Raw genomic sequence first — 17,633 nt, 5'->3', positions numbered from 1 at the left:
CTCTAGGTCCATCCACTTCACTACAAATAACTCAATTTCACTTCTTTTTTATGGCTGAGTAATATTCCATTGTATATATGTGCCACATCTTCTTTATCCATCATCTGTCAGTGGACACTTAGGTTGCTTCCATGTCCTGGCTCTTGTAAATAGAGCTGCAATGAACATTGTTGTACATGACTCTTTTTGAATTATGGTTTTCTCAGGGTATATGCCCAGTAGTGGGATTGCTGGGTTGTATGGTAGTTCTATTTTTAGTTTTTTCAGGAACCTCCATACTGTTCTCCATAGTGGCTGTATAAATTAACATTCCCACCAACAGTGCAAGAGGGTTCCCTTTTCTCCATACCCTTTCCAGCATTTATGGTTTGTAGATTTTTTGATGATGGCCATTTTGACTGGTGTGAGGTGATACCTCATTGCAGTTTTGATTTGCATTTCTCTAATGATTAGTGATTTTGAGCATCATTTCATGTGTTTGTTGGCAATCTGTATATCTTCTTTGGAGAAACGTCTATTTAGTTATTTTGCCCAATTTTGGACTGGGTTGTTTTTTTTTTTTTTTGATATTGAGCTTCATGAGCTGCTTGTATATTTTGGAGATTAATCCTTTGTCGGTTGCTTCATTTGCAAATATTTTCTCCCATTCTGAGGGTTGTATTTTGGTCTTGTTTATGCTTTCCTTTGCTGTGCAAAAACTTTGAAGTTTTATTAGGTCTCATTTGTTTATTTTTGTTTTTATTTCCATTTCTCTAGGAGGTGGGTCAAAAAGGATCTTGCTGTGATTTATGTCATAGAGTGTTCTGCCTATGTTTTCCTCTATGAATTTGATAGTTTCTGGCCTTACATTTAGGTCTTTAATCCATTTTGAGTTTATTTTTGTGCATGGTGTTAGGCAGTGTTCCAATTTTATTCTTTTACATGTAGTTGTCCAGTTTTCCCAGCACCACTTATTGAAGAGGCTGTCGTTTCTGAATTCTGTATTCTTGACTCCTTTATCTCTGGGCTTTCTGTCCTGTTCCATTGATCTATATGTTTATTTTTGTGCCAGTACCATACTGTTTTGATTACTGTAGTATATTCTGAAGTCAGGGAGCCTAATTCCTCCACCTCCATTTTTCTTTCTCAAGATTGCTTTTGTTCTTCACGGTCTTTTGTGTTTTCATACAAACTGTGCAATTTTTTGTTCTAGTTCTGTGAAAAATCGCATTGGTAGTTTGATAGGGATTACACTGTATCTGTAGATTGTTTTGGGCAGTATGGTCTTTTTCACAATGTTGATTCTTCCAGTCCAAGAACATGGTATATCTCTCCATCTGTTTGTATCATCTTTAATTTCTTTCACCAGTGTCTTATAGTTCTCTGCATACAGGTCTTTTTTCTCCTTAGGTAGGCTTATTCCTAGGTATTTTATTCTTTATGTTGCAATGGTAAATGGCAGTGTTTTCTTAATTTCTCTTTCAGATTTTTCATCATTAATGTATAGGAATGCAAGAGATTTCTGTGCATTAATTTTGTATCCTGCTACTTTACCAAATTCATTGATTAGCTCTAGTAGTTTTCTGGTAGCATGTTTAGGATTCTGTATGTATAGTATCACATCATCTGCAAACAGTGACAGTTTTACTTCTTCTTTTCTGATTTGGATTCCATTTACTACCTTTTCTTCTCTAATTGCTGTGGCTAAAACCTCCAAAACTATGTTGAATAGTAGTGGTGAGAGTGGGCAAACTTGTCTTGTTCCTTATCTTAGTGGAAATGGTTTCAGTTGTTCGCCATTGAGGATGATGTTGGCTGTGGGTTTGTCATATATGGCTTTATTATGTTGAGGTAAGTTCCCTCTATGCCTGCTTTCTGGAGGGTTTTTATCATATGTGGGTGATGAATTTTGTCAAAATTTTCTCTGCATGTATTGAGATGACCATATGGTTTTTCTCCTTCAATTTGTTAATATGGTGTATCACATTGATTGATTTGCATATATTGGAGAATCCTTGCATTCCTGGGATAAACCCCATTTGATCATGGTGTATGATCATTTTAATGTGCTGTTGGATTCTGCTTGCTAGTATTTTGTTGGGGAATTTTGTGTCTATGTTCATCAGTGATGTTGGCCTGTAGTTTTCTTTTTTTGTGACATCTTTGTCTGGTTTTGGTATCAGGGTGATGGTGGCCTCGTAGAATGAATTTGGGAGTGTTCCTCCATCTGCTATATTTTGGAAGACTTTGAGAAGCATAGGTTTTAGCTCTTCTCTCAATGTTTGATAGAATTCCCCTGTGAAGCCATCTGGTTATAGCCTTTTGTTTGTTGGAAGATTTTTAATCACAGTTTCAATTTTAGTGCCTGTGATTGTTCTGTTTATATTTTCTATTTCTTCCTGGTTCAGTCTTGGAAGGTTGTTCATTTCTAAGAATTTGTCCATTTCTTCCAGGTTGTCCATTTTATTGGCATATAGTTGCTTGTAGTAATCTCTCAAATACCATTCAATTTTGTTTTCAGGTACTACTGGAGTGTATCGTGGTAGTACCATTTCACCTTGGAGTTCCAACACAGGTGAATCAATGGGGAAACAGGTGCTATAATTTCTTTCTTGGGGCAAGTTCTGGAGCAATAGCACATGATGCCTTTTTATGACTTTCTATTAGATTTCACTACTCTCTACCTTTTCATTCTTAGAAGCTACAACTTTCAGAGAAGGAAGCATAACCAAAGAAAAGGAGGAAGCTTGTATTTATGAAAATTATATCATTTCTTCTGGGATAAACCTTATACTGTAATTCTTAAGAGAGAAGTCCAGAAAGGATTCCCTTTTTGACATTCAAGCTATTACCTGGGTGTGAGATGGAGGCATTATATGTCCATATAATTATAAGTAGGGAAGCAGAGATGATGGAAGTAACTCTAGAAGTTTAGTTCTATTAAATTTTTGATTTTGGATGTTATGAATTTATTCACTTTATACAATTAAATGCATTTAGACAAATATTGTTTTTATTTCTTGTCATTAGGAGCCACCACTGGCACATCTGAGAGGCCAAGTCCTGGAAGTGAAATAGGTAAATATGGGAGAGGCCCAGTGACCGCTGATATTTAATCTTAAGAAGCAAATCATCAAGGCCTGGACATGAGCCAATGTTTTTATTGTTGCCTTGAATTTAAAAATGGAGAATGCACCTCATTTTGACAGGATAGCCCCAAGAAGAGTCTTCTACTTTCAAGTCCCAGAGATCTTGTTGGCCATGCTCTTCTCGGGATGTTAAATGCATCACTATTGGGATTCTCTGTTTCTCTCTTCTACTTCAGGTACCACTAGTGTAGTCTCTGACACAACAGTTGCATCTGGAAACTCTAACACAGGTAAAGCAATAACCTAATGGGGAGTATAAAGAACTTCAGTAATGAGATAGCCTCCTCCCTTCAACTCTTGCACCCAAAAACACACATTCCCTACCATACCCAGTGGATACCACCCAACTTTTCTGAGTACATGAGTCTTCAGTATTTAGTATTTCTTTGTTTCACTTAGGGGCCACAACTTCTTTGGGAAGTGGTGAAACCACCCAGGGTAGAATTAAAATAGGTGAGTAATAACAGTCAAAAATTATTTTTCTCTTCATCTTAAAGTATATCACATTGGCTATAATAATATTAGGGGGAATTCTATTCTACCTGAATCTCTCTTTGGGTACAAATTGTTAGGATGTTAACTGCCCTATATTTTACCCCGTGTGAATTGCCTTTTTCATACATTTGTAATAAAATGGCATAATAGAAGCCACACTTAAGGCAAGAAAGTTTCTGATATAATTTGTGTTAAACCAAATACTACTTTGAAACCCTAGTAAAAGAGAATCATAAATTGATTCTCTCCTCTTGTGATTTCAGTTACCATGAGGGTGACTACTGGCACAACTATCGCACCTGGGAATATACAGGAGGAAGGAAAAAATTTATAACTGATAGAAGATATAGTGAGGTCAAATGTTGACAGTTTGAGTTTAAGATGCTCTGAGGTGTCCAGTTAGTATGCTCAGCAGGAGTGATAAATGCAACCAGAACACAGAAGAGAAGCTTGCATTGGAGATAGAGATTTGTCAAGTCATTCACTTACAAATGATATTTGAAACTGTGGATGCTGGTGGGTTTCCTTATGATGGGCATATAGAGTGAGAAGAGAAGACAAATAAACAGAAACATGATTCCTTGAGCTACAAAGGTGGGCAAAGGCAAAGGGACCTGAAAAAGGGAGGAGTTGGGGCTCAACAATTGCCAGTATGGTTAAGTCAGATCCATAAGGCAAAGTTTTGGAGTGCTGGAGACTAGATTGCTTCTAATTTTGGGATTCAGAATGTCAAATCAAACAGGATCAACCAGAATTTGCAGGGGACATATGTGTTTTTAATATTTTGTTTTTCGGAGAGCCTAGCCTTACAATTATAAAACTTTGAGATTAAAAGGGAGAACTGTCTTGAAATAATTAATTAAAATTTCAAGATTCTTGATCCTTTCCATTTTTTAAACTTCAGGAGTCACTAGCATAATTTCAGGGAGCCAATCTACTAGAAGTAAAATGGGTGAAGTTGGGGAAGTTAAAAATGTGAAGATGGGAGAGGCACCCAACTCCATGATACTAGTTCTAGAAAAGAAGGATCCCAGAAGACTGGAGTTTACCACAAGAAATGAAACAGATCAATAAAAAAATGTTTATTTCACCTTTTGGAACAAGGAATCTTAGAGAAGGAATGCATTCTTTTACAGAAACACATGATTTGTCCTAAACCATTATCTCCATCTAATAAGAAAGACATCCCTGCACATTTCCTCCTCTTTATATTCTCTCCCATCCCAGGTATCACTGGGACAGGCTCTAGGACATCCTCACCTGGAAGTTTCAAAACAGGTAAGTCAAATAGTAAAAGGAATTCTCCTTTAAGTGGTCATAGGGAGAAGATCATACACTGCTATATAATTTTCATATTTTCAACCCCTCAAGCTTCTCAATTTTTCCTCCTTTGCTCTTACAGAAGCCACAACTTTTAAAGAATATGTTGGAAACACTGAAGCAGGAATTTCATCAGGTGAGTTTTGCCAGATTTTGGATTCTCAATGATTTTTTCATTTGAATTTACTACATACAGGTTGTGAATGAAAATTAGCATGACTTAAAAATGGTTTCTTTTAATTTAATAGCATATCATAAGGCCAGCCTAGATTAGCTCCCTGGTTTTTTCTAGAGAACATACTATAGATGTAATTTAATTCTCTAAGCACATTCTTTATTTGAAATTTCACTGCTTTTGTTTTGCCAGGCAATAGCCTGGAATCAGTAGGAGTCACCAGTAGCCAAGAAGGTGAATGGAGATCACTATAATAGACACAACTAAATTTGTTAATTAAGGCGTTGGTTGAGATGCCTAACCCTTGATCACAAGTTTAGACAATTTTTTTCTGTTTTTTTTTTTTTTTTTGATGCTGGAAAACCAGGGAGTTAAGTCACTAGAAGTAAATCATGTAAATAGAGGACAGATATTCTCTCATTTAATATCAGATTCTAGATGATTCTAGATCTAGAGAAATAAGATCTATGGAGCATGACTTTTCCTCCTATATTTTATTTGACCAAGCAGTTATGAGAAAGTGCACAGGAAAATATGCTAGGCTTAACATTTTGTGCAAGAAAAAATTTTAAACAGTTTTCTACTGCTTCAGAGAAACAGGAACACTTGTCAATACCACACTCTTCTTAGGGTGAGAAAGGCTTTGTGAGGCTTATCCTTCTCTCTTACTACAGGTACCACTGGGATAGCCTCTGGCACAACAGGTATTCCTGGAAGTTCCAAAAGAGGCAAGTAAATATTTAATATGTGGCTCTAAGTAGCTAAGCCTAGAAAAATAAGAGCCTTTCTCTGGAATTTACTGACTGTTGTAACATCAACACAGCAGTCCTGACTTTAGTCTTCTTTGCCTTTCTTAGGAACTAGCACTGGAGTTGGAATGCAAAAAAGTAAGTGTCAGTGGTTCATATCTGTTGAGTTCTCAGTTACTGACTCCTATGCCTTTGCTTCAACCTAGGGGAATGTTGAAGGTAAAGATAAAGGGCCAGGAAATAGGGCAGAATCTCAGTAGAGAATGTCCTCTTCCAGCCATCTAAGGTTGTCTTCTTTCTCTGAGTTTCTGGGCTCCAACCAGAGCCCCGAGGAAAGTGTGTAAAAGTGCACAAGGGCACACTACTAAAGGGAGGAGTAGAGGCTGAAATCCAGCCAGCATTTCTTCAACAAGTTATAAATCCATGGGGTTTCATCTGCCCAGAGGGTTTTTTTTCTGTTAGTTTGTTTTTACTTCATAAAGTTGCTCTATGGGCTAGCTGCAGCATTGGCCTAGACTTTCATCTGATTTACTTTCTCTTCCTGCTTTTGATCTTTGAGGCTACCTATAGAAGGTATGTCTGATGTGAAATGTCCTTCATTTGACTTTGCAGGCACTGCTGTGATATCAAGCAAAATTACTGGTGTCTCAGAAAGTTCCAGCCAAGGTAATGGAAATGACTGACAGAGTGAAGTTAACATGTTCAATATTCTTCTTCCCTTTAACACCCAATTGTTTCAGAAAATGGATATTTATCTCTATGAATATTAAACTTGAACTGTAAAAGAAAAATTGTACCAAATGGAGTTAAATGGGCAAAAAAGACTTTAAGATTATTAAATAGGAGTCAAGAACATTGCAATAGGTTGAGATTTTGAACTTAACTTTGCTGAAATAAAAGGTGGGAGAGTGTTTAAGTGCTGGGGTTAGCTAGTGGGAAAGTACTAGACAGCGTTAGGGGAGAGATTGGTTTCTGTGATTTGGTGATCTGTGTTTGCTAATTGGTGCTTATAGAATGAAGTTAGGCTCCTACCTTCCCACAGTGACAGGGAGATAGGGGCACTATGTTTCTTTTCTGTTTTTATTGAAGTATAGTTGATTTACAATATTATATTAGTTTCAGGTATACAGCATAGTGCTTCAATATTTTCATAGATTATACTCCATTTAAAATTATTACAAAATAATGACTATATTCCCTGAAAGTATAATATATACTTGTTGTTTACCTATATTATATACAGTAGTTTGTATCTCTTAATCCCTACCTCTATCTTGCCCTTTCCTTCTTCTCTCTCCCCACTAGTATCCACTAGTTTGTTCTCTATATCTGTGAGTTTGTTTCTATTTTGCTATATACATTTGTTTGTTTTATTTTTTAGGTTCCACATGTAAGTGATAACATACAGTTTCTGTCTTTGTATGACATTTCACTAAGCATAATACTCTCTAGGTCCATTCACATTGTTGCAAATGGCAGAATTTCATTCTTTTTTATGGCAGAGTAATATTCCATTATATACGCATGCACACATATATACTTACTACATCTTCTTTATCCATTCATCTGTTGATGGACACTTGGGTTGCTTCCCTATGTTGGCTATTGTAAATAGTACTGCTTTGTACATTAGGGTGCATGTATCTTTTTGAATTTGTGTTTTTATTTTGTTTGAATATATATCCAGGAGCAGAATTGTGGGGCCATATGGTAGTTCTAATAGATTAAAGACCTAAATGTAAGACCTAAAACCATAAAATTCCTATAAGAGAACATAGGCAGAACACTCTTTGACATAAATCATAGCAATATTTTTTTGGATCTGTCTCCAAAAGCAAAGGAAATAAAAACAAAAATAGGCAAATGATTTTCTCCAGAAGCATTCCCGGTTACAAATTACCTCCCTCCTATCCCCTCAGGCTGTCTCCTTGCAGCCAACAGCAGTCCTCCCCCCAGGTTTGCTCTCCAATCCCCACGTTCAGCTCTCAGCCCCCATGTGCACTGTCAGACACACGTCCCAGATTGGGCCATGCAGGGTTATGGTGCGGACTGTCTGTGTAGGTGTCACTGTGTCCTGTCTGCCACACACCCTCCTTCAACAGCCTCAGATGCTCCCTTTCTGTCCCAACTGATTTCCCTGTCAGTGAGGGGTCTTCCCCAGATGTGGGAGCCTCTCCTGTGCTTCAGCTCCCCACCAGGGGCACAGATCCCATCCTGCTTCCTCTCCTTTTCTTTTTCCCTTCTTTCTTTCATCCTACCCTGTTATGCGGGGATCTTTCTTGTCCTTTCCGGTGTCCAAGGTCTTCTGCTAGTGTTCAGCTGGTGTTCTGTGAGAATTGTTCCATCTGTAGATATACTATTGATGCATTTGTGGAGAGAGATGAACTCTCCATCCTCCTATTCCCCCACCATCTTGGTCAGAATGGCCATCATCAAAAAATCTACAAACAATAAATGCTCGGGATGGTGTGGAGAAAAGGGAACCCTCACGCATTGTTGGTGGGAATGCAAATTGATACAGCCACTATGGAGAACAGTATGGAGGTTGCTTAAAAAGCTAAAAATAGAACTACCATATGACCCAGCAATCCCACTACTGGGCGTATACCCAGAGAAAACCATAATTCAAAAAGACTCACGCACCCCAATGTTCACTGCAGCACTATTTACAATAGCCAGGACATGGAAACAACCTAAGTGTCCATCGACAGATGAATGAATAAAGATGTGGTACATATATACAATGGAATATTACTCAGCCATAAAAAGGAACAAAATTGGGTCATTTGTAGAGACATAGATGGACCATGAAAGAGTCAAAAAGAGAAAAACAAGTGTCGTATATTATCGCATATATGTGGAATCTGAAAAAATCGGTATAGATGATCTTATTTACAAAGCAGAAATAGACACACAGGTGTAGAGAACAAAAGTATGGATACCAAGGGGAAAGGGGTGGTGGTGGGATGAACTGGGAGATTGGGGTTGACATATATACACTATTGATACTATGTATAAAATAGATAACTAATGAGAACTTACTGTATAGCACAGGGAACTCTACTCAATGCTCTGTGGTGACCTAAATGAGAAGGAAATCCAGAAAAGAGGGGGATATATATATATACACATATAGCTGATTCACTTTGCTGTACAGTATAAACTAAAATAATATTGTGAAGCAACTACACAGCAATAAAAAAAATAAACAAATGAGACCTAATTAAATTTAAAAGCTTTTGCACAGCAAAGGAAACCATCAACAAACAAAAGACAACCTCCTGAATAAGAGACAATATTTACAAATGATATGACTGACAAGGGGTTAATATCCAAAATATATAAACAACTCCTACAACCCTCCCCAAAAAACTAATATGGGAGAACCAGGAAACCAGGATATAGGAAGCAAAACAGTTAAGTGTGAAAATAGTTTTTGTCATTAAGAGAAGGGGGCCCTTAAATGATAAGGCTACCAGGGTCATAGGAAAACACTCAATTCTTCTTTGAGCCAGGAGTTGCTATGTTAGGGCCTGTTTCAATGGCAGGAGCATGAACCAGCATTAGTAGGTGTACTAGTACACTCCAGGTGCTTTGAGACTCTTATTCTTTGTGAAGATGTCTTCAGACACACTCTTCTGAGACCAGAAAAAGTTCACTGCTCTTTCCCTATTCATTTTAGTTACCTCCAAGGAAACATCTGAAACAACCAGTGCTCCTGTAATTTCTACCACAGGTAGGTCAAATAATAATAAATGAACTTTGCTTGGTGGCATCTTAGAAGACAGGGCAGCTTACCTGAAGTTAAACTCTAGCTTTTTTAGTCCCTCTACTCACCACGTTTGTGCCTCTCTTAGCAGTCACTGCTTCCACAGGAGTCAAGGAAACCTCTGGAACTGGAATGCAAACAGATGAATGCTAGCAATACAGACCCTTCAATGATCAGTGTGCCTGTGATTATATATGAGGAGTTGAGTTTGGAGGAGAGGAGTGGTGGGAAAGAAACAGCAAAGAAAGGCCAGGAAGATTATCCTACATTTCCTTTTGGAGTATGACTTTGAAGTTCAACTAGGGATTTGTTTTTTCCTCCAGGATTTTTTTGGGTTAGGCTTTTAGCAGAACACCTCACTGGAAGACTTAGTTATGACCTTGAAATCTCTGAGAATGGGATTATGAAATTGCATTCCTGAAATTTTAAATATTTCCCTCCGCAGGCTCCACCTCAGTGTCAAATGGAATCACAACAAGCCCCAAAGTGTCCTACCCAGGTAAAATGAAATGACCCAAATGCACTGGAATGAATTGTCTCTTCCACACGAAGCTTTCGTTAATCGTGAATGTGTGTGATCATTTGTGCGTGCATGCATACACACAGAAACTTGATATGTGTACATGATATCTAATAAATAAAATGACAGCATTATCCTTTTACAGAAACCACTGTAGTAGCAACAGGAGATCAAGAAAATGAAAATAAAACAGGTCAGTATGGGAAAAGTACTGATTTTTTTGTTATTCAACTAACACTTCTTTAATACCTTACATGTGCTAGACTCTGTAGCAGCCCTTGCCATTTTATTATTTTGTGTGTGTGTGGGGGGAAGAGATTTTTTTTTTAATATAAATTTATTTATTTATTTGTTTTTATTTTTGGCTGTCTTGGGTCTTCGTTGCTGAGTGCAGGCTTTCTCTAGTTGCGGCAAGCAGGGCCTACTCTGTGTTGTGGTGCATGGGCGTCTCATTGCCGTGGCTTCTCTTGTTGCGGAGCACGGGCTCTAGGTGCGTGGGCTTCAGTAGTTGCAGCATGAAGTCTCAGTAGTTGTGGCACATGGGCTTAGCTGCTCTGCAGCATGTGGGATCTTCCAAGACCAGGGTTCAAACCCCTGTCCCCTTCATTGGCAGGCAGGTTCTTAACCACTGTGCCACCAGGGAAGCCTGGAAGAGATTATTATCTACACAGATACTATCGTTATAGTGTATTTAATGCTTCTCAAACACATGCACAGCAATTATGGTCCTGGGAGTGCACTGAGACTGTTAATTTCTGTTTATTAGTTGGTAGGGTTGAATGAAGGCATTAGGGAAGAGATCATTGATTTCAATATTGGCTAGGGTGAGGAGGGAATTCCTGTTAAATGGCACTTAAAAAGACAGCGACTTGAGACAGCATGAGTGACTTCAGGAATCAACCAGGTATTGGTAATATTTGTATGAGGTTCAGGGAAGAAATGAGATTAGATAGGTAAGCAAAGGAATGTTTATGAAGGACCTTATTTCCAAACTTAAATGAGACTTTATCCTTACAATAAATGGGGTCTCCTTAAAGATTTTGTTAAGAGAATGATATGATCAGATAGGTCTTAGAAAAATTGCTGATAGCAATGTGGAGCGTATGAGATTGTATCTTATTCCTCCCGTTACAAATTTTTTCAATGAACTGGGAATTCTGGGTAGGGAAAATTTTCTGCTATATTTATGCCTAAACACAATTTCTCTCTGCTGTTGCTGGTTTCTGGTAATCTGTTAAGCATTTATAATTGAGAATTAGCCTAGTGTCCCCTTAGTAAAGAGAAATATTTTATGCCCCAAACTTGCACATCTTTAATTAATTTATTTTCTGTTTTTCTGTACCTATTATTTGTTGGGGTCCTTTTACTCAAACATAAAGAAACTTTAAGTTCTTCTCAAATATTCTGTTATTTCTAGTTCAGCCTTCTGCTTGGTAGAGAGAATAAAAATATTAATCTGAATTTTAGCAGTTTGGAAATAGAATTTGCAATTGGAGTGGATTGTTAGGTTGATGAAACTTTGTGATAAGTGAAGCCTCACAAAAAATAGTAAGCAGTTTAAAGCATTTTGTGGGAGTGGAGACAGAACAAGATTAAAATATTGTAAGACAAAAAGAGGATAAAAATTCTTAAAGGATTAAAACCAGGCAACTAATAATACTTATATCTTTTCTATATCTGAGTTATCCTTTTCCTTGTTTGATTATACATTTTATTGTCCTATTTATCAGAACTGTCTTCTGAGAAATTTTGAAGAGAAGTTTACCTTGATTCTCATTCTGCCTTTTGATTCTCATATTTTCCTCCCATTAAAATTTGAAATCTAAAGGAAACACTTTCTAATGGTGGAATATCAAATGCCACGAGGAGTAGAAAGGGAAGATTGATGGCAATATGTCTGTTTGTAAAACTAGCAATGTGGTCAAGTGCTTTCAGTGATTAGAAAACTATATTTATTCCAAACCTATTCCAGTAACTTTAGAGATTAATATGAGGTGTCTGTTTTTACACAGGATGTCCAGTATCACTTCCACCGCCTCCAGGTAAGCTTACCTCCACTTGAAAATCAATCATCCTACATTAATGGTTTTTCTTGTAAATCAAATTTCAGAGGTCATGCCAATGAAAGTCACTAGCTATGGAAGTGTGATAAAATAGGAAAACTTGAAGTGTATGAATTTAGCTTTTATTCACCAAATAAATAGTGAGTGATAGTTTGTTTTGTCACACACAAACTAATAAAGCCAAACCAAACAAATGCATCTTGTCACTTAGTCAAAATAGAGTTTACTAAATAAAGTGTTTCATGTAACTATATGATACCTTGATCAAAATATTGCTACTCGATAGTAGTTTTGAAGCTAAATAATTCCAGCTTTTATTGAGGACTGAATTTTAGCAAGAAAAATTAGGCATAACCAGAGTTCAATACTTTTAGAGGACTTTGAGTTCCTCTAAAATTATCAAGCCAATGTGATGTGCTTTGTACAAAGTGGCAAAAGTTACCAAAAAAATCATTCTCTGATCTTAGGATATAGTGGGAGAAGGGAGATTTTCAAAGAAACATAGGTAATTTTCATATAAGGCTGAAAATAAATTTCACAGTGAAATATGTGACCTATGTATTATATAGAGAGCACATGTTATGTGTCACACATATTACATATATTGTATACTTTGGAAGGATTCTCGTGTATTTCATTAGAGAATTGGAATTTGAGAACAATAAGTAGGCTATTTCAGGGTATGTAAATGAAAGAAGTGAGACAAGGTCGAGATGATAGATTGGAGACATGTTATGGCAACCTCAGAAGGCAGAATGCTAAAATAAAGTATTTAGTTTACAAGACTGTAAGGGGTATCAGAAGTTCTTAATTGAAGCAATGATGAGATGAAAAGTAGGCTTTAGAAAAACTGTTCTACCTATGACACAGACAATTGACTGGATCAGAAAGAAGACTGAGTCAGACTTCCCCAAAAAAGCCAGATTCTGCTAGGTCAAAGATACTAAGATCCTGCTTAAGGATACGGGGTGGGGGAAGGATAAGCTGGGACAAAGTGAGAGAGTGGCATGGACATATATACACTACCAAACATAAAATAGAGAGCTAGTGGGAAGCAGTCGCATAGCACAGGGAGATCAGCTCAGTGCTTTGTGACCACCTAGAGTGGTGGGATAGGGAGGGTGGGGGGGAGGGAGATGCAAGAGGGAAGAGATATGGGGATATATGTATATGTATAACTGATTCACTTTGTTATAAAGCAGAAACTAACACACCATTGTAAAGCAATTATACTCCAGTAAAGATGTTAAAAAAAAAAAGATACTAAGGTCCTGGAGTAGTATTGTAACAAGTAAAATCAGGAAAGGAAGGGATTCAAGTGAGGATAAAGATACAAGATTTTGCAATTTGTTCAATGCCAAATGATGGAAAGGAAATAATCAAGATGACTTCTAAGTTTTAAGCTTAAGTATTTGAAAGCATAGTTCAGCCCGTAACAGGAGGTGGCCAGCTTAGATGAAAAACTGGTTTTAGGGGAAAAATGATTCAATCTATTTTGTGCACATTTTGTGCACGTGTCTGAGTTTCTTTTAAATCTGCCGAGGTGCTGTTTATTAGGCCAAGGGAGATCTGGGTCCGTAGCTCACAAGAGATGTTTATACAGGAGCTAGAAGTTTGAGAGTCATCCACTTGATGTTACAGTAGATACTGTAAAGATGGAGGAAGGTACCAGTGGGAAGAATAGAGACAAAATGAGAGGGAGGAGGAAGTGCTGCTAACAGGAATTTCAGAGTGTTCAATCTGAAGGAAGAATGTTTCCAAGAAGGTGAGAGGTAAAAAAATGTCAGCTATTGTAGGGAACTTGAAAAGCTGAGAAAGAGTGCTTGGGACTGGTAATTATGAGGTCTTGGTGACTTTTAGGATTGTGGAGACAGAAGTCAGAAAGTGAAACAATAAGTAAAACAGTATCCATAAGATTTATTGACCACTGACAGGAGAGGTCAAGAATTATCCTTTCTGAGGATTGTAAAAATAAGAACTATATATATGCTTGCTAAAGACAGTTTGCTCAGAGTAGGGGGAGGTGATTTATCCACCTTAAAGCACCTTACAATCCTTCATAATTCTGTATCTCTGAAATACTAGTGCCAATTCAGTATTGGTCAACCTGGTGGTTATTACAGATAATTGACTGTTATAGTTTGCCGAATTTAATTAGCATTTGTCATTTCATGTTAACAGTTTGTCATGGTCCACTGGGAGAAAAGAAGTCTGTAAGTACACAGTTTGTCTCTACTTTAATCCAAATTTGCTGTCATTCCTGTATTCAAATAGAAGTCTAAACTTCGTTTGTTTTTGTAGCCTGGAGACATATGGACTGCCAATTGCCACAGATGCACCTGTACAAATGCAAAGACCATAGACTGTAAACCCAAGGAGTGTCCTTCTCCACCCACATGCAAAACTGAAGAGAGGCTTGTAAAGTTCAAAGCTAATGATACCTGTTGTGAAATCGGGTACTGTGGTATGTATTCATAATACATTACTTGAATTGAATAGTTGTTTACTTATTCACACATTCAAGAGATATTTATTGAGCTACTAATATGAGTCAAATGCTTGATGGGTGTGATAAATAAAGCAGAATCAATACTTGTCCTCTTAAAGCTTACTATCTTTGGAACAGGGGAAACCCAGTTAAGAATGTAATCAGTAGGTTAAAAGGAGATGATGGTGTTATGGGAAGAAACATTATAATGTTTCCTTATTGGTTGGTAAATATGATCTCATATACAATTTCTGTTTTGTAAATAAAAAATTATAATATTTATCTTAGGGTAAAATATGTACTTATTTTTCAGAACCAAGAACATGTTTATTTAAGAATATTGACTATGCGGTAAGGTCATTTCTACTTTAAAATACTTTTATTAATATAATTATGAATAAATGCAGGCTCTTTCGGCTAATATGAAAAAATCATAGATAATGGTGGAGTGGAATTTATTTCTTTCCCATATTCCTTTCAAAAGAAAAGTCAAATGCAATATCCACCATAACTTGCTTCAAAAGGGGGCAATATACTTGATCACTAATCTAGCAATGGAGCTTCTGAACAAAATTTCCCATGGGTCTCACCAAATGGAGAAGACATACAATGTTCAAATCAGTGAAGAGAGTTAAACTGTAATTATAATCAGAAAGATCAGATGGCGGAACAGTCAGAGATCAAATACGAAAACCCAAAAGACTAGAGCTCTACTATAGGGATATAGCAACACAGTATATTCAGAGCTGGATTTGACAATTGATTTGACATATTGAAAAGTAATTTAACTTTCTAGGAAAAGTATCACAAAGCCATAAAAACCAGATGATTCTCAAACTGATATTAATAAATTTGAACTGGTGATACTAAATATTACAACAATCTAAATATAAAATAAAATATGTGGTATGTTAGGAAATACATAAAACAGAGCCTATAATTTAATAATAATTTAATTTGATATAACTCATTTATTACACTCACATTTCTACCTGGGTTTCTTAAATTTTAGTTTCCAAAAGTTATCTGACTTGAGAATCTATGACAGTTTTGAAATATAAAATGAGACTATGTTTAAAGAACAAAGAAAAGTTTTACCTCTAATCATTTTTATGCAAAAGAGTTGAAATAATAAAATTTCAGTTTACCAGAAAGTTTACTTGTGGTTTGAGGGCCTGATATAAATGGAATTTCCCCAAACTGATGTTTGAATTTTAAACATAAAGTAATTATAAAGCAATCTAGAGAGATTTAAAAACACAGGAACACAAGGAAAGATAGAAAATATCTTTTGGGACTTTTCTTTAAAATCCTTGAAAAATATAATAGAGCTACTATAGATGAATCTTAATTTGAGGATTGAGAATCTTGACACATTCTGTGCTCTCAGTGAAGACCTTTGATTTATTCATGGAAGTAGAAGACTTTAATCACCTTTTCTTAAATATTAATTTAATGGCTGAAATTGCCTCTGGAAATTCACTAAACATTATAAATTTGAAAAAAGAATTACAGGTTTTATTGTCAACCTGAAAAATAAATCAAGATGAATACTCATTTATTCTGTCCCCCTCCCTACCTCCCAGGTTGGTGCTTCATTTGGTGACCCCAGCAACCCATGTGTCTCCTACTTCTGCCACAGCACAGGTTTCGTTGCGGTGGTACAAGACTGCCCAAAGCAGACTTGGTGTGCAGAAGTAAGTCATCTTCTTAAGCAGTGAACAACAAGGTTCACTTCTCATGTTAAATATAAACGCAACCTGTCTTCTTCCTTATTTGGAAAAGTTTGTGCCTGGACAATAGTTATACATCTCCTGTAGATTCCATTCCAGTTATGTCATACACATTTTATTGCCAAGTATACTTTTCATATCAAATATATATTTTCAGGTTCTATAAAACTTAATCTAGTGCTAGTCTAGAAGTAAGTTACTGTAGAAAGCATGTTGCTGCTTTTGAAACAAACAAAAAACTGTTTTTTTCAAGGTTCATGGATTCAGCTTAATCATTTTCTGTAAAAGAACATATTTTTTTAATATAATCACATAAATGCGTACTGTTCAGATCTCTCTTTGTGCCACAATTTTTATCCCCCGAAAATATGGTGAGGGTTTTTTATTAATGAATGCTTAAGTTTAAATTACTAAGGAAGGTTTAAATTTAACTATTTTTTCTTTCTGAAGCTATAATTGATAATATAGTTTAAAGTTTTATTTTAGAACTCCAGTGTTGGCTTTCAACATTTACTGAATTTTTACTTTGAGACATTGATAAGTTTGAGGGTATAATAATTTATAAGACGAAAATCCTGCCCGTGAGAAACTTAGTGTCAAGTAGTAATGTTATTGTGAAAGTATTTTTTTTCAATTCAAATAGGGAGGAGTAACTTTTTATTTTTTGGTATTTTATTTTAAAGAAGAACTTAAACATTGTTTTTCCCTTTCTGACTACTGTTGAAAAAATTTGGTGTCAGTAGTCTCATTTTTATTGCTATACTCTCCCGTCTGTGCTGACTGGATCTGAGATCAGCGGGTCTATCTGTTCCATTTCCCCCTTTGTGATGCTATTTCAATATGTTAACAATGTTATATTATTTATAGGAAAATACAGAGGTTTTTCAGCCTGTTTCTTTTTCTCATACCCCTATAGGAAGCCAGAGTCTATGATTCAAATAACTGCTGCTATACATGTAAGTAAAATCAAGTTCCACATATGGAGGAAATGTAAACTGTTGACAAAAATTTAGTGTTTCTTTAAAACAAAATGGCAGATCATTAATAGAAAGTCTCCTGTGTTTTTAACACAACAGGTAATCTAACCATATGCATACAATTAATTACACAAACAATTAATACAAAGTATTATATTTTCTCACGCATGTTGGTTGCAGCATTCTTCCCGGTAAAAACCAGTGATGTTTACAAGG

At 36.3% G+C, this 17,633-nt stretch overlaps 1 protein-coding gene across 1 annotated transcript in view; it reads left to right on the top strand.

Moving 5' to 3' along the window:
- MUC19 (mucin 19, oligomeric) overlaps window positions 1-17,633 on the top strand; it is a 97,395-nt gene that overhangs the window by 78,332 nt on the left and 1,430 nt on the right. The window contains exons 54-72 of the mRNA XM_060167060.1: window positions 2,501-2,554; window positions 3,010-3,057; window positions 3,305-3,358; window positions 3,528-3,581; window positions 3,887-3,946; window positions 4,528-4,575; window positions 4,851-4,901; window positions 5,311-5,352; window positions 6,480-6,533; window positions 9,550-9,603; window positions 9,728-9,775; window positions 10,079-10,135; window positions 10,302-10,349; window positions 12,169-12,198; window positions 14,401-14,432; window positions 14,521-14,683; window positions 15,021-15,058; window positions 16,294-16,408; window positions 17,361-17,396. Of these exons, the coding sequence (XP_060023043.1) occupies window positions 2,501-2,554; window positions 3,010-3,057; window positions 3,305-3,358; window positions 3,528-3,581; window positions 3,887-3,946; window positions 4,528-4,575; window positions 4,851-4,901; window positions 5,311-5,352; window positions 6,480-6,533; window positions 9,550-9,603; window positions 9,728-9,775; window positions 10,079-10,135; window positions 10,302-10,349; window positions 12,169-12,198; window positions 14,401-14,432; window positions 14,521-14,683; window positions 15,021-15,058; window positions 16,294-16,408; window positions 17,361-17,396 (1,086 nt within the window). The remainder of the gene's footprint in view (window positions 1-2,500; window positions 2,555-3,009; window positions 3,058-3,304; window positions 3,359-3,527; window positions 3,582-3,886; window positions 3,947-4,527; window positions 4,576-4,850; window positions 4,902-5,310; window positions 5,353-6,479; window positions 6,534-9,549; window positions 9,604-9,727; window positions 9,776-10,078; window positions 10,136-10,301; window positions 10,350-12,168; window positions 12,199-14,400; window positions 14,433-14,520; window positions 14,684-15,020; window positions 15,059-16,293; window positions 16,409-17,360; window positions 17,397-17,633) is intronic.

This window comes from Lagenorhynchus albirostris, chromosome 11, assembly GCF_949774975.1.
Source record: "Lagenorhynchus albirostris chromosome 11, mLagAlb1.1, whole genome shotgun sequence".
Classification (NCBI taxonomy): Eukaryota; Metazoa; Chordata; class Mammalia; order Artiodactyla; family Delphinidae; genus Lagenorhynchus; species Lagenorhynchus albirostris.
Note: the sequence above shows the minus strand (reverse complement) of the source record. Positions and strands in the feature narration are given on the sequence as shown.